This window comes from Cornus florida, unplaced genomic scaffold (genome assembly GCF_030987335.1).
Source record: "Cornus florida cultivar Cherokee Brave unplaced genomic scaffold, ASM3098733v1 CherokeeBrave_3.0.0_Hap2_Chr06, whole genome shotgun sequence".
Taxonomy (NCBI): domain Eukaryota; kingdom Viridiplantae; phylum Streptophyta; class Magnoliopsida; order Cornales; family Cornaceae; genus Cornus; species Cornus florida.
The window spans coordinates 20,866-42,946 of NW_026775576.1; the positions used below are offsets into that span (position 1 = coordinate 20,866).

The 22,081-nt window shown below is 36.1% G+C and overlaps 1 protein-coding gene across 3 annotated transcripts in view; it reads right to left on the minus strand.

Moving 5' to 3' along the window:
* Positions 1 to 1,407: 1,407 nt before the first annotated feature.
* The window catches only part of LOC132311042 (uncharacterized), an 84,073-nt gene continuing 63,399 nt past the window's right edge, over positions 1,408 to 22,081 (minus strand). For 2 of the 3 annotated variants that reach the window (XM_059808732.1, XM_059808731.1), the window contains 5 exons: positions 3,471 to 3,518; positions 3,250 to 3,377; positions 2,987 to 3,143; positions 2,643 to 2,853; positions 1,408 to 1,929 (listed from right to left, as the gene is read on the minus strand). In XM_059808732.1, coding sequence (XP_059664715.1) covers positions 1,880 to 1,929; positions 2,643 to 2,853; positions 2,987 to 3,143; positions 3,250 to 3,377; positions 3,471 to 3,518 — 594 coding nt within the window. In that variant the 3' untranslated portion in view covers positions 1,408 to 1,879. The remainder of the gene's footprint in view (positions 1,930 to 2,642; positions 2,854 to 2,986; positions 3,144 to 3,249; positions 3,378 to 3,470; positions 3,519 to 22,081) is intronic. The other variant, XR_009482799.1, reaches the window with a different exon arrangement.

Genomic DNA, 22,081 nt, shown 5'->3' on the forward strand with positions numbered 1-22,081 from the left:
GGAAGAGGAGTTGCCCTCCTCTATGAGGATAAGCCTCTATAAAATAACCTAAGGACATGCAAACCCTAACCCTAAAAATCGCTTCCTGGAGGGCGTTTTTTTTAAGATTTTGTCGAGGCCTCTTTAATCTCTTTGAAGCGTCTTTTCATCAGCACTTAGAATATTTTTGGACTTCTTTTTCAAGGTGCTCAATCACCTTGGCTGGGGTGCTCGAGCCTTTTACATTCTGCTCAAGCTTTTTGGATGGTGCTCTAGCATTTTGCATTCTGCTCGAGCTTTTTGGATGGTGCTCGAGCATTTTGCATTCTTCTCGAGTTCTGGCAATTTGGAACTTCCGAAGAGTCTTTTTCATCTTTTGAGGAAGTCTATGCTCAGGGGGTGTCAATGTAAAAAAAGCCATTGACCGTTCACTGAGTGACGTTGACCAAAACTTTAAAGGGTGTCAGTGCCATTTACCCTAAAATAGAAAACGCACACACACAGAGTGAGGTCGGCTCCAAGTAATTGAGATTAAGATTCTCCAATCTAAATTCAACTGGCGCAAAGGTTATATATTAAAGGGGTAAAGTGCAAAAAAACCCATTGAACTATGTTTGAACTTGCAAATAACCGTCTTAAATTATATTTTGTACATAAAACCCTCTAAACTATCTTATTTTGTTGCAACATACCCCAATGACTATATTATATTTTATTAAATGACCATAATATCCCTTCTTATTGAATTACATTTAATATATTTTCCTTATCTAAATAAATTATGAAAAAAAATCATACTAATTTGATGAGATATTTTCCATTAAATTTACATAAATTTACCTTTAATTTTTTTAATTAATTATTTAAATAAAAAAATTTAGCAAAAATTTTTTAAAAAAATTAATTTATTTTTTAATTTTTAATAAATATATTACATGAAAAGAAAGTATTTTTTTCAAAAGTATTTTATTAATTTTTCATCAATATATTGTCTGAAAAAATGATATTTTTTTACGATAAAAATGCTTAAATTGGTTATAATACATTTTATTATAAATAATAAAGTTTTGATAATAAGTTAATCAATTTAGAAAAAGATAGTTACAAATCTATTTATCTATTTTTTTTCTTTCAATTTTGTAATAAATTGATACTAAAAATAAAATTAAGGTAAATAGTATAATTAATATTTACTTAAGAGAGAAGATAATAAAAATAATTTAATAAGAAATGAAAATTTTAATGAGAAAGGGTAAAATAGTCTTTCGTGATTGATTTGTCCTTAATTGCAACAAATCAATAGTTCACTGGGCTGTTTTTAGTTTAGGGGGTTATTTGCAAAAGGGCAATAGTTTAGGGGGGTTTTGCACTTAAACCCTATATTAAAGGCATAATTTACAATCCAATAAAAGCATAGTTTGGCAAATAGAAGGCCAATGATCAATTAATCAAATAAATGCCATGACACTCCACAATATTCCACCACATCAAGAACAATTGCAAACGCCCAAAAAAAAAAAAAAAGGTACAGTGCCTCGAGTAGTTGTATCAGGTTCTACAAGGGTTTGGGCCTAATGGGCCATGTTTGTATTGCATTACTCTCTTGGGCCTTTGGGCCATGTAATCTTCAGCTATGCTGTATTATTCTATTTATATAAATATACAATTTGCTTGACCTTCAAAAAAATAAAAAATAAATAAATAAAAGGTACAGGGATAGCCAAGTCCAGCAAATCGTCTGCGCCAGTCTACATTTCTCAACAATTACCTGTATCGGAAACCTCCAAGTTTGATATCTCAAGCACGGACATGGCTAAATAAAAGGAATTCCAGGGATACCTTGGGATGATATAAATTTGGGGATTCCAGGAATTCATTTCTTTCTGCAAAATAAGCTTCATTATCTTCTGGGAAGGATATCTGAGAAGGAAAAATCGTGGAATGGAGGACCTGCAACAGAGAGTGTAGATATTAAGTCCATACTAATGGAAGTGAAAACGAGGGAAGCTACAATATTGGCTAAAGCCCATCTGGCAGCAGCAAATGGCATCAACTTCTAAATAACATTCTATTACATTGTAGGCTCCGTTTGTTTAAGGGTAAAATATTTTTCAAAAAAACATTTTCGGTGTTTTCTAGTGTTTGGTCGTTGTAAAATATTTACAAAGAAAAAAAAATATTAAAACCTAACAAAAATAACTTATTCATTAATTTTTGACAAGCTATTTTACACTCCCTACTTGATGGACTCAACCTCAATCTCGACTTACCTTTGCCAAACACCGAAAAATAAAAATAAAAGAAAATATTTTACGTCCAAACAAACGGAGTCATAACGACTGTTCATAGAAATGTTATCAAAAGTGCATTTGGCACATTTTAGGGTGGAACAGGGCACAATAACATTGCCCCTACAAATTGAAGTTAAAGATTGCTAAAACCCCAAAGAGCAGCATGTAGCATGCAATCGTCTGAAGTCAAATTTAAAATTTGTTGAATTACTTTTCAACTAGAAAGATGTGAACATCATCAATTCAAGAGCTATAGGCCTACACATACAATTATGATGCCTTTCAGAAAGTCAAAAAAGAGGATTTTGAGCTAAGTTGCATATTTCAGAATTTCAAATTTCCACAGGAATCATCACATGACAAATCATTTACCTTCTTGTTCACCAAGAATGTAAAATGGAATATGAGCAATCATTTTTGTGCCGCCTTCATTCCAGTTGACAGTGCCTGGATTATTCATGCATCCATGTGAAGGTCGTGAAGGACCCAGGACAGACGAACATATAGCAGGTTCATTCATTAAACCCAAATAATCACGAGCACGCCTCCAAACCCTGACATCTGAGATTCGAGAACGAGCCACCTGTGATGCATATCAGAACAAGATTCTGTAAGCTGAATTATATATAAAACTGTGAGCAACATACTAACTGTAGTAGTCATCATCATCAATATTTTTTTTCCCATACATTACGGTCAAAACAGACAAGACCAACCTTGGCCAAGGATACACGAGCCCTTGGTAGTAATTCACGGTGGTGTGTGGCAAGCTTTGCTATTGCTGTCACAACAAAACACAGAAGCCTTGATTGCGACGATTTTCTGAAGGCTGAACCACCGGAGCTAAGAGCTGACTCACTTAGACCCAGACGACTACCAAAACCAACAAAAGGAGAAGATAGAAATCAGTATGCAATATAGCCAAGATTACAATGTGAATCCATAAAAGTTTAAAATAGAGGGCTATTATAGAAGGTACCTGGATGAAAGGTTCTCATACAAAAGCAGTTCCAAGCTCTCAAAAAGTTCACGTGCTGCATCTTTATGAGACTCACCACCCCCTCCATGCTCCCCAATTGCCCAACAAAGTTGTAATGCCAACTCCATCTGTAGGACAATCAGTGTATAATCGTTCGCTTACACACACACACTTGTATTGAGGTAGGGGGGCAGGGGGAAGTTGGAAGTTAATAAACTGACCTTCGCAGGGTTGTCATAAGCTTCTCCGAGTCTGTCTACTATAGGCTTCTGTAAAAGATATAAGCAGATGTTATCCCGTCAATGAAGAAAAGGAAAAAAGATAGAAGTTTCTCTACAAAAGAGAAGTCCAGCAGAAGTATTTACAAGAGATGAATATATCACATAATTACTAGATGCACAAAGCATACTTTTGTATTGATAACTTCATTAGTACTAGTATAAACACAATGAGATGTTATACAGCATGAACATTGATGTTCACATCCATCTCCATCTTCCAACTTTAATTAAAATAAAAAATAGTTCTTTAGTATCGCTCTATAACTAGGATTAGAAATTGTTCCAAATTTGAGTTTCTAAACTTTAGTAGGATGCAAGGGTAATTTGTGCCTTTTTGTATCTCCATATGAGCAATACAAACTAGAATTGTGGAAAATTTTCATCAAAATGCTAACCAATCCCGTGTCTTTATTCATTGACCCACATAACTGAGCTAAAATGTAGAAAAAGGGGAAAACCACCTAACCTAGTCCAGACAGAACAAATTAACTAGGTAAAGGAAGTCTACAACTAGGTTAGCGAGACTCTAATTTAAGACTCCCTTAACTACCTCTGACCCAGACTTATGCCAAACAATACTCTATCATCTCTACTGATGGTCAACAAACTCATCTCCTCATGTAGTCCTCCCTTCCTCTAGTAAATTCAATCTCAGAAACGTCCAAACTTCCTTGATTGATGTATGAAAATTACTTGTGGTGTTGTATACCTAACAGCTTCTGGTTTGATGATTGTTAACACTCGAATTCACTAATCATCTAAATGTGTGATGATGAATGTTGAAATATATTTACTATTATTATTTTTATTTTTATTAACTGTTTTTAGCCTTTTATTAGGTGTTTTATATAAGATCCCCATAATCATGGAATCATGTAGATAAAATCCCAATAATCATGGGATTACGTAGATTTTGGCATATTTTCTGTTTTTCTTTGATTTAGTTTCCTTTCTTTGTACCATATTCTTGTATATAAATATAGATCTTGGCTCTCGGTTTGAGTAAGCCAAACCCCAAAACTTCTTCTTTCTGGTACCAGAGCAAAAAAAAAAAAAAAAACCTTCGCATCCCCATCTTCCTCCCCAACACCACCAACTTCTCTCTCCCTCTCTCCACTTTCCCTCACCTCCAGCGTACCTCCATCTCCTCCCAGCCCTTGCGCCGGACCCCTCAGGTAACCCTCTGTTTTTTACTCCTTTTTTAGGAGAATTCCCTTAGTTTTTTTTTTTTTATGATCTAAGGATCCTTCTAGTGTTTTTTTTATCTTTGCGGGCTGCCGGTGTTTGTTTGGCAGCATATTAAGAGGAAAGCGCCGATTTTTCCGGCCTTGTTTCTATCTTTCCTCCCTCTTCGACGTGTGGACCAGCCTTAGTTTGGTATTATGAGTGATTCTAGTAGCCAAAAGTACACATTATCTTCGGGCCGTGGCCGCAGTAGCCAATACTATTGGTGGGTATACTACTCCACATATTGTTGTCCCTCCTACTTCAACTCCTCCAAGACTATCTTTTTAGGACTTCAAACAGTCACAGTCCCAGATTGGTCAGATTCAGCAGCAGTTTGGAGCCTTATCTACTGGGGCCGACTCTTCTACCCCCACGACTACTATTGCTACAGGTACTCCTTTTGCTTGTCATGTTAAAGCGTGAAAACCTACTTGGGTTCTGGATTCCGGAGCCAATGATCACATGACTGGTGAGTTGTCACTATTTTCTACTCCCATTACCCCTGTTAATCAGGCTGTTAGTCTAGCAGATAGGTCAACCACCATTATTCGTAGCAAAGGAAATGTTCATCTATCCCCTAGCAAAGGAAATGTTCATCTATCCCCTGATATTATTTTGCCATCTGTTAACTTTGCATTTAATCTTCTATCTGTTAGCAAACTTGCCAAATCACTGAACTGTGCAGTGATTTTCTTTCCTCATTACTGTGTTTTAAAGGACCTGTGTTCGAAGAGAATTTTTGGCAGGGGATATGAGCACGATGGCGTCTACTACTTTAAGGATCCTCCACCGACACCTCCTCGACTTGCTTCAAGCCTCTATTCTTCCATTCCAGGTCCTATGATTTTTCATTTTAGACTCTTAAGTTTATGGCATGCTCGCCTTGGGCATGTTAACTTTCAGTATTTATGTCTACTTTTCCCTTCATTAATAACGGCTTGTAAGGATAATAAGTTTCAATGTGAGATTTGTGAGCTTTCTAAACATACTAGAACCAGTAATATTTCTCATATGCATCGTGCACCTAGTATGTTTGATCTTATACATTCTGATGTGTGGGGTCCTCCTATTACTACTTTTTGGGGCATCGTTATTACGTCACATTCATTGATGATTATTCCCGTTGCACATGGGTATATTTACTTAAAAAGAAATCTGAAGTTTTTCCCTTGTTCACTCAATTCCTTCAAATGATCAAAACTCAATATAAAACTGTTGTTAGAAACATTAGGTCTAACAATGGTTGTGAATATGTTTCAAATTAGTTTCGGTCTCAACTTAACCAATGGGGTATTCTTCATCAGCTTACTTGCCCATATACCCCTGAATAGAATGGTGTTGCAGAGCATAAAAACTGCCAACTAATGTCAGTTGTTCGAAGTCTTTTAAGTGGTATGAATATGCCAAAGTCATACCAGCACATGAAGGTTCTTACAGCTACTTTTCTCATTAATCATACCCCTAGTAGAGTCTTAAATGGTAAGGCCCCCTTATAAGTGCTTCAGCTTGATATTACTATTTTTTCCATCATGCCTTGGGTGTTTGGATGTACATGTTTTGTTCAGAATCATAGCTCTTCTCGTACTAAACTTGATGACAAGGCTATGAAATGTATCTTTTTAGGATACTCTTCCATGTCAAAAGGTTACCGGTGTTATAATCCAGTACACAAACACATGTATCACTCTTTTGATGTCACATTTCATAAGCATACACCTTTTATGGTTCTAACACTATTTTGCAGGAAACTTCTACTCTCAATCAAGAGGCTTCTACTCTTGCTCACCCTCTTCCTATTTTTCAAGAAGAGCCTTCTCTTGTGGTTTCCTCACTCCGTTTGCTGGTCTATTCACGCCGCCCTCGTGCTCCCGCCTCCACAGCCTTCATCCTCCTCAGAGTCAGGTTCAGGTACATATCTCTCTCCTTTACATTGCCATAACCCTGTTCCTGTTCTTGAGTCTTGGTATCCCACTCGGGACCGCAAACCCCTAACTCGATTTGGATTCGCTTGTAGTACTAATCATCTTATTTCGCATTATATCTCTTATGATGGTCTTTCAGGGTCTTACCAAGCCTTTCTAGGCAAACTTGATTCCATTTCCATTCCCAAAAAGTTATCTGAGGCTCTTTAGAATCCCAATTGGATGTCTGCTATGAAGGTAGAAATGGATGCTTTGCAGCATAATGAAACATGGGAGCTTGTATCTCTCCCTCCTGGTGAAAAGATTGTTGGTTGCAAATGGGTCTTCAGTCTTAAATATGTGGCTAATGGCTCTATTGATCGGCATAAAGCCTGTTTGGTGGCCAAAGGGTTTACTCAGATTCCTGGTATAGACTTTAATGATACCTTCGCTCCAGTGGCTAAATTGACCTCAGTTCGTTTGTTTGTCTCCCTCGCTGCCTCTCACAATTGGCCTCTTCATCAGCTTGATGTGAAGAATGCTTTCCTTAACGGTGATCTTCTTGAGACTATTTACATGGATCCTCCACCTGATTTTCGGGATGAGGGGGAGTATGCTGGAAAGGTCTATCGATTGCGGAAGTCTTTGTATGGATTAAAACAATCTCCCAGAGCGTGGTTCAGCCACTTCAGGGATGTAATTCTATCCATGGAATTTGTTAGATGCCATTTTACCATACATGTTTTATCCACCGTTTCTCCACTAGTCGATGTATCATTCTGCTTGTCTATGTTGATGATATCATCATTACTAGCAATGACATCCCTGGGATTGCTCAAGTAAAGCTTTAATTGGCTAAAGCTTTTGATGTGAAAGACCTTGGGCAGCTAAGATATTTCTTGGGAATTGAGATTGCTAGATCTATGCAGGGTATCTCTTTATCGCAAAGGAAGTATGCCTTGGATCTTCTTCGAGACACGGGTATGCCTGGGTGTAAACCTGTTTCCACTCCTATTGATCCTAATCTGAAGATCTCGGCCGAGTTCGGAGATCTCCTTTCTGATCCCTCGCAATATAAGCGCTTGGTAGGAAGATTGACTTATCTTACCAACACCCGTCCTGATTTGGCTTTTGCAATAAGTGTAGTGAGCCAATTTATGCATGCTCCTCGCACAACTCATATGGATGCGGTATATCATATTCTTCGATATCTTAAGTCCTGTCCTGGACTTGGATTATTCTATTCTTCTAGCAAGCAGGTTGGGCTATCCTGTTTCAGTGATGCAAACTAGGCTGGGTCCAAGACTGACACACGTTCCACATCTGGCTTTTGAACTTTCTATGGAGACCATCTTATATCTTTGAAAAGTAAGAAACAACCTGTAATTTCGAGATCTTCAGCTGAGGCTGAGTATCGTGCCATGGGTCAAGGTACTTGTGAGATTCTCTGGCTTCGATCTTTCTTGGAGGAGCTAAGGCTAGGTGAAAAACAGTCCTAAGACTTGTTTTTTAATAATAAGTCAACCAGCATGCTTGCTTCAGATTCTATTCTTCACGAGTGGACTAAATATATAGAGGTGGACATTCATTTTATCAGAGAGAAGGTTCGTTCGGGAATTATCAAGCCGTGCTTTGTTCGATACTCTAATCAGTCGGCCGATGTGTTCACCAAATCTGTTGGTCCATCTTTGCTTCATTCCTCGATTACCAAGCTAGGCTTGACTAATATCTTCACTCCAGCTTGAGGGGGAGTGTTAAAATATCTTTACTATTATTATTTTCATTTTTATTAGCTATTTTTAGCCTTTTATTAGATATTTTATGTAAGATCCATATATTCATGGGATCACGAAGTTGAGATCTCCGTAATCATGGGATCCCGTAGATAAGATCCCCATAATCATGGGATTATGTAGATTTTGGCATATTTTCTTTTTTTCTTTGATTTGGTTTCCTTTTTTTGTACCATATTCTTGTATATAAATATAGATCTTGGCTCTCGGTTTGAGTAAGCCAAAACCCAAAACATCTTCTTTCTCTAGCAATTGGAATGCTAGAATGCACTCAGAAACTTTTTTACACTCCATGTATGCTTTAACAAGGCAAAAGTTCCTTCGTCAATTCATCTAAGAAACCTCATAAGAGAAAGCTTTAACAACCAGTCTAAAAAAGTAACATACGAATGCCAATTGAAGCAAAAGAACCATGACTCCAATAAAACATAAAACAGTTCACAAGCATGACACTAGAACACAAGATTTTCAGCTTATTTATTTTTTTTTTTATAAGTAAGATTTCAATAATAAAAAAAAAAAAAAAAAGACTCAAGAGGGGAGCGCTCCCAAAGGAATACACAAAACAAAGATTTTCAACTTTTCCATATAAATAAAAATCTTCGAAAACAAAAATTAACAAAAAAATTTACAATCTAGCACTCCAGACTCCATTTCCAGATCCAGACTATACTTTTGAGTTTTCAGACACCTAGTGACTCCTAGATCATCCTTGGGGAAATTATTTATGACCCTAACCAATGAGGTAGGTGTATTGGGAGCTATATGATTCCTTACACTCGTTTGGAAGGTTGTAATTTAGTCCAAAATGAAGGAAAATAATAATTCATGTAATTGAAACATTTGCTAGTTGCATGTTTACCATTGTCGATTTGTTAAGTTGTTGCTTACTGACCTTTGCTCACTCTATTGTTTCCTCATATTTCAGGTACTTGAGTTATTGGATTACTAGGGGAGTTTCCATAGCAGTCCATTAGTAGTATTTATGCTTCATTTAGTTAGTTAGTTATTTTTCTTTTATTAGAGAGATATTATGTAGTTAGGATGTTCTGTAGTTAATTTTCAATCATGTATTTATATAGATCCTGGATAACGGTTTGGTTTTAGTTAGGATTGTCATAATTAATTATGGAATGGAGATTCCTATTACATATTTGTTTGAAAAGTTATGTCCTTCTCCTGCATATACTGACACACCTTATGTGTTTGTTTTTACTACTTGTGTAAGTAGGTAGACCGTTGCTATGTCATATGCTAGCTGTTTATTTTTATGTCTTATTTTGACATTACATGTTGTCCCAGCATGGTCGGTAGAGATTGATGCCAGGGCATTGTCTCTTAGGGTCTGCCGTATTCTTTAGATGTATTTTTGCTTTATGAAGTTCTTCCTTGGGTAGGAGAAATTCATTCTGTAAGGACCCAGGTCAGGAACCTTCTTGTTTGTTTTATTGGTTGGGTGTTTTGAGACCTTAGTCTGACGGTTGATGCGAGTAAGGCTCTTGTGAGCGTAAAATCGTAGTTTATGTCTAGTGGAGTGAGATGCGGGCCAGGGAGGTTCCGTTTCATTTCGCTTTCCTTCGTGGCTTCACAACGTGGTCGGGGAGTGTCCGGGGTATTGGTATCGTCTCTTGGAGTTTCGCGGTGACCTTGATGTGGTGACGTCATTGGGGTTTTGCTTCTAGCGTCGTGGGACGATGAGTTGGAGTAGACTCGAGTCCTTCCTTGGGAAGCCGAAAGTTGCCTTGTGAGCCTCAGGGTGAGGTTCTCGTGTCTTGCCTTCTTAGGGCAACGGTTTTGGGAATTGGATAGGTAAGTTGACTTAGGATCCTTCTTGAGTTACGTTGGACAGCTCTTACGAGCTACGGTTGGGATGTGAGATGTTTTGTGTAATTAATTGCATTGGTGCAATTAATTACTCTCCCTTGTTATTTTAAGGTTCCGTTAGGATCCTGCTCAGTCCTCGTTGAATTTTTCGGCATCTTGAGTTGAGTTCTCTATTGACGTCTCGTAATGGCTAGTGTTGGAACTATCCATTATGTCGTTGTTTCATTTTGTATGGCGTTAGGATTCCACGTTAAGTATGAGCTAGTTTTGGGAAAGACTTGTAGACTCCTTGTTTCGGGAACCTTGTTATTCATTCTAAGTGAACAATCCAATAACTCATACATCAATAAAAATATATATCATCATGTATCAATATATATCAACATATTAAATCATACATATATCATCATGTATTAATATATATCAACATATTAAATCATACATCAACATACATCAATAAAAATATATATGAATAAAATTTTGGATCCATGAATGATGATTTTGATAAAAACAAGATCTCTAGTAATAAATCAAACCATGCTCTGATACCAATGTTGGGAAACGTGCATGTTTTAAAAACTTTTTGAGGGATTTCCATTGACAGATCTTGATTCATCACATAGAGACAAGTTTTATGCAAAAATAAAATATGATGTATCATTCAATTAATGGATTGAATACTTACATCAAAGGTCTAAGTAAACCTTTAAATCTTTCCTCTAAAGTGAATGTTCTCATTTATTGTAGATCCCTTAGCAAGATGTCTTCTCCTTGGATCTTCATCTTCTTGGTAATTGTTTTGCCTTTAGAAATCACTCATAAGCCTCCATGAATGACCTTAGAAAACTAGGCTTGTGGGAGCCTCCATTAGATGAGAACACTAACCCTAATTTTCTAGAAAGAGAAAATATATTCCTTTTCCTTCCAAAAATCAACCCTATAATATACATAGACCATGTATATATATAGGCAACAAAAAGATAAGGAAAATGAAATAATAAATTCTTCTCAATCTCTAATTCACATGTCTCAAATCTAATAGGATTCCAATATCAAGTTGGGCTATGAGTGAGAATCCTTTGGGCTTATTATTTTATTGGCTACAATGAATTAATAATTGGCCCGGTCCATGGATCCAAATCAATTAATTCATAAATTAATTTCTACTCCACTAAAACAAATTAATTGAACTCCAATTAAATAATAAATAACCTCTAAGTCAATGTTGCACTTTGACCCCTCTATGCATAATTAGTTATCGGATAAATAAAGCCATCAATCCGACTACTTAATTAACATATTTATTTTGGTACCATTGATTATTTTTAGCTCGATCACAATAAAACATTTGTTTGACAAAAAATAATAATTTAAATAAATAAATATATAATAAATCATTTTGTCTAAAACACACGAAGGGCTTCGAATTTACTTTGTGATCAACCATAATCAATACAAAATAAAAAAAAAAGTAGTAATGATGTAAATATTGAAAATATAACCCTTTAACTATTAATTACATAACTACCCAAAGTGTTGGTCTAAAGATCCCGAAGTATCCGCCGAACAAATCAAAATAATTATTAATTGATAAAAGAGTTTATACTTTTCTCATGCTTAAGAGTCGAATGCCATGACGGTGATAGGGAGCAATTGTATACGACGGCTCTCGCAATATATCTCAACCTCACGCGGATCCAGTTCAAGTCTTAATCAATTATGAGTACATCCATAATTACCGACTATGAACAATTTATGATTACTATTTATATTCATGTATTGATCGCCATCACATACATATATAAATATCTCTTGTAATCAAGTGGACACTATTAATTCTATAATAAATCGAAACATAATACATTGAATTCACTAATTGTATAAAGCATAAATATTTCAGAAACATCAGGAACATATGTCACTATAATCCAGATAAGAATTTACTATGCCAGGGCATATAAATCCCAACACTTGATGTGGTGACGTCATTGGGGTTTTGTTTCTAGCGTCTTGGGACGATGAGTTGGAGTAGACTCGAGTCCTTCCTTGGGAAGTCGAAAGTTGCCTTGTGAGCCTCAGGGCGAGGTTCTCATGTCTTGCCTTCTTAGGGCAATGGTTTTGGGAATTGGATAAGTAAGTTGACTTAGGATCCTTCTTGAGTTACGTTGGACAGCCCTTACGAGCTACAGTTGGGATGTGAGATGTTTTGTGTAATTAATTGCATTGGTGCAATTAATTACTCTCCCTTATTATTTTAAGGTTCCGTTAGGATCCTGCTCAGTCCTCGTTGAATTTTTCGGCATCTTGAGTTGAGTTCTCTATTGACGTCTCGTAATGGCTAGTGTTGGAACTATCCATTACGTCGTTGTTTCATTTTGTATGGTGTTAGGATTCCACCTTAAGTATGAGCTAGTTTTGGGAAAGACTTGTAGACTCTTTGTTTCGGGAACCTTAATGTTCATTCTGGGAGATGATTCCTTTCCTCATTTTGGGATTCACTTTCAGTGAGTTCGCCCTTTTGAGAGGTATTTCTTCCATTCTTGCTTTTGACTTACGGGATTGTTAATTGCATAGTACTTTTTACATGTTCATATGCCTTGTTGTTTTGAGCATGTCTTATAAACATGTTTAGGATACGTGACCATCTGGTAGTTATGTGATGATATAGATGATGTGTGTTCCATTTACTATATCTGTTTAACCTATCAGTGCCATTGGTGGTGTATAGCTTGTCGTTGATTATTTGACCCCTATGTGGTAGGTGGCTTGTTTGATTTACCTTATATGTTGTGTGCTTAGTACTAAGGTGTTATTTGATTTATGCAATTTAATTATTGCGAGTATGTACTATGTGAGTATCTGGCTTATACTGTTTTATCTTTCCTGCACTTATGTTGGGGTTCTGTGACCTTGGTTTTTGGGATTTGGATGAGTGAGCTATGTGGTAGACTTCTGTTTTGAGAACTTAGTTGTCCATGATAGGGATTTTGACCCAGCATTTTGTTTCCGTTTGTGACCTTAGGATAAGTCTGCTTAGGACGGTGTCTTTTGGTTCTGTGGAGTCTGATCCATTGGCTTAAGGGCATAGACTTGTCAGGCTTTGGATTCGTGACTGGAGGTTATTGAAAAGGGTGTTTTGCAATGTAGGAGTTGCTGACTCTACTTGCACTGAGGATTTAAAACCTTAAGCATGACGGTGCCTATGACATTATTGTAAGCTACCCCAACTCTCACAAGATGCTTGGTTCCCGTAGTGCTTTTAGTAATGATCTTTTTCGAAATTGATGTCATTCGTATAGATAAATTTTTTTGGGTTGACCTAGGTTGGGCAGATTATGAACTAGTTTCTTATACTGTCATGTTACTGTACAAAGTTGTGTGTTGTGGGCAAATGCTAGTTGCCGTCGATGCTACCTTACTGACGAGTAAGTGTGGGCAAGCACTAGGCACTGTCATTGCTATCACACATTTGACTACATCTGGGTGGGTTCTGGTTGCTGTTCGTACTACCATGTCATTTTTAGTCTTTTGTCGTGTTTTGACGTTTCATTATCTTGGGATTCTCTCGGTGGTTGACATTGAGTTGACATGCCGATTCGTCTGAGGAGTTATCTTTCGGTTCGTGGTTTCGCGTTCCTTCAGTTGGATCTTGAGGCTTCTGGAGTTGTCCTTTAGTTCTTTAAGATCCTTTACTTGGTGTGAACTTGTGTTCGGTCCTTATTCGGTTCTCCTCGGGATGTTCCTAATTTCGGGGACAAAATTTCCTTAAGGGGGCAAGTTGTAATGACTCGGTCATTTTCCTCCCTTTCCTTTTCTCAGATTTTACGGATAAATTTTTCCGTTGAATTCTCTTTTCTCAGTTCAGTTACTCGTCACTTAGTGTCATCTCCAGTGTTCAGAAATGGTTTTGGTGACTCTTTCCTTTGGATTGACAACTTCCTTAAAAGACCGTTTCATTTTCAAAATTTTCAGTTTTTTGACACTATTCACTTTTCGCCCTTTTCCCCTTTTGTCACTTTGTTCACATAACCTCACTTTTCGTGTTCAGAGTTAAATTTTGACTTCATGAGTTTTCATTCCAGTTGATTTCCTCAACAGGTGTAACTTTACTTTTGGAGAGAAGCTCGTCGGTTGCCTCCTTTTCCCGTAGGGGCGTGGATGAAAGGATTCTTTAGAAACACTGATATTTCTTGGGGTGTTTTTCGTAAATATCTTTTGAAGATATTTTATTTCAGGGGTTTTTAAGAAAATAACTTTTGGAATATATTTTTATTATGGACAGTTTTACAGTTACCCTTTCTTGGAGGGGCCATTGTGCAATTAACGAAAGTTATTGCAAAATGCCTCATTTTGAGCCTGGATTCTCGCACGGGATTTATTTTCATTTTGAGCCTGGATCCTTGTACAGGTTAGCGCTGAACTTATTCGAGGCATATCTTCCAGCACGGGACTCAGTTTTCGACGCCGCTTTTTCCATTGTTCATTTTTTATCATTTTGGTTCTTTTTTGTTCACGGTGTTTTACCATATGAGCGCGTCGGCGCAGATTCCACTTTTCCGGACCCAACAGGGCCCGTTCGGGGCATGTTTAGGGTTTTACTATAAATAGGGGGACTTAAAATGAAAAATCAGATTTTTTTCATCTCTTTCCCCTCTTAGCCGACAGCCATTGCAGCCCAAGGGGCTGCCACCTTCTTTTTTTTTTTTTCGGCCACTTCCTTCTTGAATAATGCCTTAGTGCCTTAACGTTTATCGTAAGCCTTGGCGAGGCAGTCCTTTCCCACTTATTAGAAACCAGTTTTGACCATTTTTGAGTTCAAGTTGGGATTTTGGTGTTACCTCTGGAAGGAATGTTGTTCCCCTCGTTGTCCCCGTTGTAACCCCGAAGTATCGTTGGATTCGGGGCGGTTTTCCTTTGGTGGCTTTTGAGATTTTCATCTCAAAATGAGGTAGGGGATGTTTTAGATTATATATGTGTTGTATTGAGTGCTTGTCATGCTTATACAACTTGTTTGCATGTCTTTGTATTAAATTTACAAATTTAATTTAATTATTTCTTTGTATAAGATTTAATTCAGATGGATGTATATAACTTAGAATTAAATTGTGGCATGCTATTAAATTAAGCCTTGATATGTTCATTAAAATATATTAAATTGGGATTATTTGAATAAGTATTGAAACTTTTATTTAATTAGTTTTTGAATGAAAATTTAATTCACATGATTGTAACTTGTATGGAATTAACTTCTAATGTGATATTAAAATAGGCCTTGGTATGTACTTTAACCTATATTAATTTGAGAGTAATTGAAGTTGTTTTAAAATCTAGAGAAAATTAATTAATTAGATTAATTAATTTTATTTTAGGTGTTCTACTCACTTAATTGAATTATTAACTTGATATTGTTGATGAGCTTGGTATATTCTATCATATATATTAAATAGAGAATATTTGGATAAGTTTTAAAAACTTTATTTATTCATTTTCTTGGCATTGAGTTTAATTTACCTAGTTGCAACTAGAGTAGAATTAACTTGTAATATGATTTTAAAGTAGGCCTTGATATGTTTATTAACATACCTTGAATTGAAAACATTTGAATGAGCATTAAATACTTTATTTAATTATTTTCTTGTATGAAATTTAATTCACCTAGTGATGCCTAGTGTAGAATTAACTTGTAACATGAAATTAAAATAGGCCTTAATATGACCTTCGACATATATGATTTGTAGAATTTTTTAAGTTACTTTGTAATCTTGATAATTTAATTATTTAAGTTAATTAAATTCCTTTTTATGCTTCCATTGAGGTAATTAGGCATTGATGTTGTATATTAGGTTAATTTGTAGTTTGGAACTTGTCGTATGATTACATAATAGTATTCCATGAGTTGAGGTTATGATTTAATTTGTAAGTATTCACATTTTACTTATATGACATTTAATATGCCATTGTAGCTTGAATGCCTAGGGCATGGCTTGTGTGTATTACATGACTTGGTTGTGTATGGTAATTGATTTTGTGCATTGTGTACATGTGATATACTTGTTGCACAACTTGATGATTTTTGGAAAGCTTGTATGGACATTGAAAATTGTTGCGGCTAGGTCATGGCTCTAGTATGGGGGATGAGAGTTCCCTCTATATCATATAGTGCGCACTGGGTGGTACCCTGAAGGCTAGTAACCCAAAAACACCAATATAACGGTTTTATTCTGGGTTTAGTGCGCACTAGGTGGTACCTTGCGGGCTAGTAACCCGGTATCACTTGCTTGGTCATTGAGACCTTATGTCATTTGTCTTTCCGCCATTGGTTTATTTCATATTCAATTCCTAGTTGTAATCTTGGATTACTTTTAGCTTGTACTTGGATACACGATACTTCATTTCTTGCTTAGTATACTTGGATTTGTATACTTATTCGCCTTATATATCAAAAATGCTTAGTATACTTGGATTTGTATACTTGTATGCCATGTGTGTCAACATTGCTTAGTATACTTAGAAATGCATACTTGAATATATATATATATATTGCATTTCCATTTCAATATTACTTAGTGTACTTAGAGTGTACACTTGTATATTGATGATTTACTTTCAAGATAACCTAATATACTAGTCACTTGTGCATTTCAATATTGATTGTATATTTGTGTATGTGTACTTGTATATTTATTATCTTATTGCGTTATACCACATGTTCCTATGTTGTTTAAATTGCATGAATGATGTGATTTATGCTAGAAATGATCTAAGGTAGCTTAGGATGTTCCCTGAGTCTCACTTTTGACATAGACGCTAGGTGGCATGTCCGTTTGAAATAAATTATATCAACTTAATAAGTTTGTAAAACGTTAGGTCTTTACTTGCTTATCTCCTCTAAGTAGCTTTATGTTACTCACCCACGTAATGGAGACATTTTTCAGGTACAGGAATCAAGATTTGGGGATTCACATCTATGCTTGGATGATTTGTAGATTTGAAGTTCATGACTCATGCAAATGTTAGCATGAAATGCTAAATGTAGCTTTATATGTCAAAACTTGCATATTTGCTTCTAAATATGTAATGTATACATAAGTACATCTTTTGGGTTGTATTTGACATGTATGAGATGAGGTAATAGGCCATGGACATTTATTTTGTATTCAAAGCACATTTACTTCCATGCTATTTTATTGAAAAATAGAAAAATGCGATGCTTTAGCATCATTACATTTGCATGGGTGGTGGGAAGTGGGTTTTGACACTTCCACAGAGTCTCTTCAATCATGCATGAAGTGTGGCCAAGAGCCAAATGGTCATTTGATACTATTTTATAATTTTAGGTTTCAAAATTTCTTTTAAAAGTCATTTTTTAGGCATTTTGAGGTTTGGATAGGTCGTATTTTGCATCGGCCATTTTTAGAAGCCGCTGACCATTCCCGCGCGCTTAAAAACACAAAATACGTTTGCGTGCAGAGTTGTTTTAGCCTAAAAATGCATTTAGAGTCAAATAAGCACTTGGTGCAAAGTTGCATTTTCATCATTTTTGACCTAAACTGATCCTGGGGCATTCTAGGCATGTCACATTGCATTTTAAATTTTTGTTTTGACTTGGTCAGGTAGAAAACTTGATTTTAGGAGGGGTTTCTCCTTTGTGTTTTTATAAATAAAATCGTTTTGATGCCGAAAACAACTCGCAGATCTGGAAAATCGGGTGCACGAACTTTTCTCAGGTTTTTCTGAAAAAAGTTCTGATCTAAAGGGCATTTCGGGTATTTCACTTAAAAAATAAAAACATCTCTTGACATGGTTATGTAGAAAACATGATTTTTTTTTTTGGGGGGGGGTTCTTCACAACTTGTTTCCAAAAAATGTTGTTTAAGCCCACAAAACTCGATAACCCGATTTGAAATCTAAAAATCTGTGTAGGCCTTGCACAAATTTGAAACCAGGAAAGTCTAATTTTATGAAACTTTGAGGTTTCATATCTTCTTCGTTTGGACTCCGAATCAAGTGATTTTTGAGTCTACGTGTATTCATTTTTGCTTGTCTATCAAATGGTATACACGGTTGCAACCATTTCTATCTAAAAATACCATTTTACCCCTTGTCAAGTACCCTTGCTGCATTGATTTGAAACCCAAAAGTCTAATTTTATGAAACTTTGAAGTTTCATATCTTCTTCATCCAGAATCCGAATTGATGAGTGCTCAAATGTGACGCATTTTTTCACCTAAGCTAGGGTATTTTAGTCCATTCATCTATCTTACTTTCATGTCTTAGATACTGATTTGTGTTTTGCCTATTTCAGGTCAATAATGTTCAAACAGGCTAACAAGAGCCATTTAGCTCAATTTTAGAGCTAAGGAGTAAAGTTGGAAAGATCCCAAGAAAATGCACTAGAGGAACTTCAATCGATCGAAGAAGTCTACAATCGATCGAGATGAGGCAGTGCCAGCTCAGCAAAGTGGGTAAGACCCAGAAGATATTTTTTATGCCACGTCAGCTTCGATTGATCGAAGCTAAGTGTTGAATTGATTGAGAATCTTCGATAGATCGAGAATGCTGTTGGCATTGAGCTGTCTAATTCCCGAGTGCGCCGATTTCTACCTAACTTGTGTAGCTACGAATTTCCTCCAATCATAGGCTATAATTCTGACTTGGTCCTTACTCAAAAGAGTATGTAATTGATTTATTGAACCATATTGTATCATATCATAATAGATAGATATTACCAATTATAGAAAGAAATATTCCTCTCTCTAGAACTAGGGTTTTGGGAAGAAAACAAGGATGAAGATGATGATGCCAACCTCCAAGCTAGCCCTTGGGGGTTCCATGACCACTATAATGAGTGGCTAAATCCTTCTCTTGTGGTTAGAGATAGCCCTAGGCTTGCTTTTCAAACCTAGCTTTTGTGTATTTTTGAGGATTTTAGTTGTAATAAATGCTTTGACTATGAATAAATATAGATCTTGTAATTTCTACTTGATTCGTATGGATTAATGCTTTCAATTAATCATTTGGTTCTATTCATATGTCTATGTATGCTAGGCTTGCTTTTCAAACCTAGCTTTTGTGTATTTTTGAGGATTTTAGTTGTAATAAATGCTTTGACTATGAATAAATATAGATCTTGTAATTTCTACTTGATTCGTATGGATTAATGCTTTCAATTAATCATTTGGTTCTATTCATATGTCTATGTATGCTAGAATTGATGTTCATGTTCTTGTCTCTAGATTTGATGAAATTGATGCATGTCAATGTGTGTTGATGATGTTAATCTAGTGATGGTTAAAGCATAGTGCTTAATTGAACATTCTTGTGGTTTATTTAATGATTCATACTTATTTCTTGATAGTTTGTGCCACATCTCTAGATTAATCAGTTTAATTTGCATGCCTCTAGCTTAGTTGTAGTGTAATTGCTTCAATTTCTTAGGTAGGTGGACAATCCATTCTTGTTGTTTGATGTTCCGTACTTGTGAATGCACAGAGTGTATGTCTCTAGATATTTGTGTGTGCATTAATTGTGGTTTAATTGAATGGATTTTGGTCACATTTGATGGGTTGTGCTATTCATTAAAATTGGTTAGACAATCTATACTTATTTGTCATCCATACTTAGTTTCAATTAATAACACACACACACAAGTTACAACTTAAATTTCCCCATTAATGTACAATTGCTAGTATTTGATGAAGTAAAGCTTAGTGGTGACTCTAAGCCCCAAGACCTCTTTCCTATATCTTTTCTCTACTCTCTAGATTGTTATTTACTTGCATTGTTTTTAATTGCATTTTAATTCACTTAATCAACCACCAATCATCTTTGATCATTTGATCTACTAATCCAACATTAATTTCCAAGCATAAATACACATCCTTTCCCTTGGGACGATCCTTACTCACTCTAACTATATTTATAGTTAAAAGTGGTAGTGGCAATCTCTAAATGTAAACTTGGCCACACTACTCACTTTAGCACTCTTCTTGCTTATTGCATGCGACACCCACCAAGTTTTGGCGCCGTTGCCGGGGATTGGCACCGTCATATTTTGGAAATTAATTAGGAATTAGTACTCTTTTGATCTTATCTTTATTTTGATTTTGATTTTGGTTACTTATTGTGTTTGTTCTTGATTGACTAGGTGAATTGAGCCAAGAGGGTGAAGCAAAGGGAAAAGCAAAAGCAGCAAGCCAAGCAAAGCTAAGTAAAAGCATAAAAAGCTCAAAAAAAAAAAAAAGGCAATGAAAGAAAAAAAAATTAACGTTGCTTAAGGACCCTTTGTGAGCTTTTCTAAACTCTTTCTCTAGTTAAATCGTCGGCCCGCGTGGAGGCAAGTTCTTATTTTCTTAGATAGATCGTGAGCCCGCGTGGAGGCAAAATTTATTTTTCTTACATCTTGTTCAAAGCATGGGAGTATGGGATTATTGCATGTAGAGGATTGTTGATTGATTTGTTGAGGAGGAGAAGTGGTTGTTATATGCTTGATTGTTGTTTGTTTGTTTGCTTTGTTAGTGCATGCATGGTCGTAGGTCGTTAAATCCTACTCTTGTCCCACTTAATTTGAATCTTGAATCCATTGTTCATAATTCTAAGGGAAGGGGTAGTTCTATTCACTCCATTTCATCAATGGAAAACATTAATGAGAACATTAATGAGGACCATATGGAGGACCTTGGTCATATCGACCAACACGGTATCCTCCACCCTAATGTGCACTATCATGATTATATTCAAGCACCATTAGGCATGCCAAGGCCCTTCATTCCACCACAACAACAAGGCCATGTTCCATTGGGAATGCCTCAGCCAATTTTTGCTCCACAACCTCCCATTATTCAAGACAATCAAGGCCTCGTGTAGCGCCACCGGTTGTGAATCCTCCTCTTGCTTTGTGTGATCATTATGTGCTAAATGAATATAATGCACTCACATGCATTCAATTACCACCATTTAGAGCACATCACTATGAAATTAAACCACAAACTATTCAAATGCTTCCCAATTATCATGCACTTCCAAGTGAAGAACCTTACAAGCATCTTAATGAGTTTCTTGAAGTGTGTTCCACCGTGAAATACACGGACATTTTGCACACACTTATATCACATTGACAATTTTTTAGACTTTCTGTGAATCTTTTGATCACCTTTTCTTGGAATTGATTTCTGACTAAGTTTGGGGGTGTGTTATGGACTTTTGAGTTTGAATTGCATGATTTGGATGTTGTGTCTGTTCTTTGGCCTTAGTATCAATTCTTGCACTTAACTTGAGATTTTGAAATGCAATTTGAACCAAGTTAGGACTGTGTTTGCTTGATATTGATGTTAATAAGTTTACATACCATTGTCTTGATACCTTGTACTTATGATCTATTCTTGATGACCGAAGTTCTTTCTGGTCTAGATGTTGACTTCCAGATGGTAAGCTTCTTGTATTCTCAGTTTTTGACCATTCTCTGCTTCATTTAAGCTGTAGAGGGGGTCACGAGCTATGAGTGATCGTAGGACATTGATTTTGTTGCATTACAGTACAGGATATTTCTTTTTCTAAAGTAGTTGTTGATTTATGTGCATCATTCTGATATATGCCATCTTGTTGCATACCATGTCCAGGAATCATTCTTGAACTTGTTTGTCATAACATGCTTTGGATTGTAGTGTTTTGCAACCATGCATTTCACTTAGTCTTTATTACATGACATACTTGTTTCTTGAGTCCTAGGTTGACAGTTGCCCTATATGCTCCATGTTATCCTGCTTACTGTATTTGATCTTCACTATTGCACTTGTAGACATTCTTG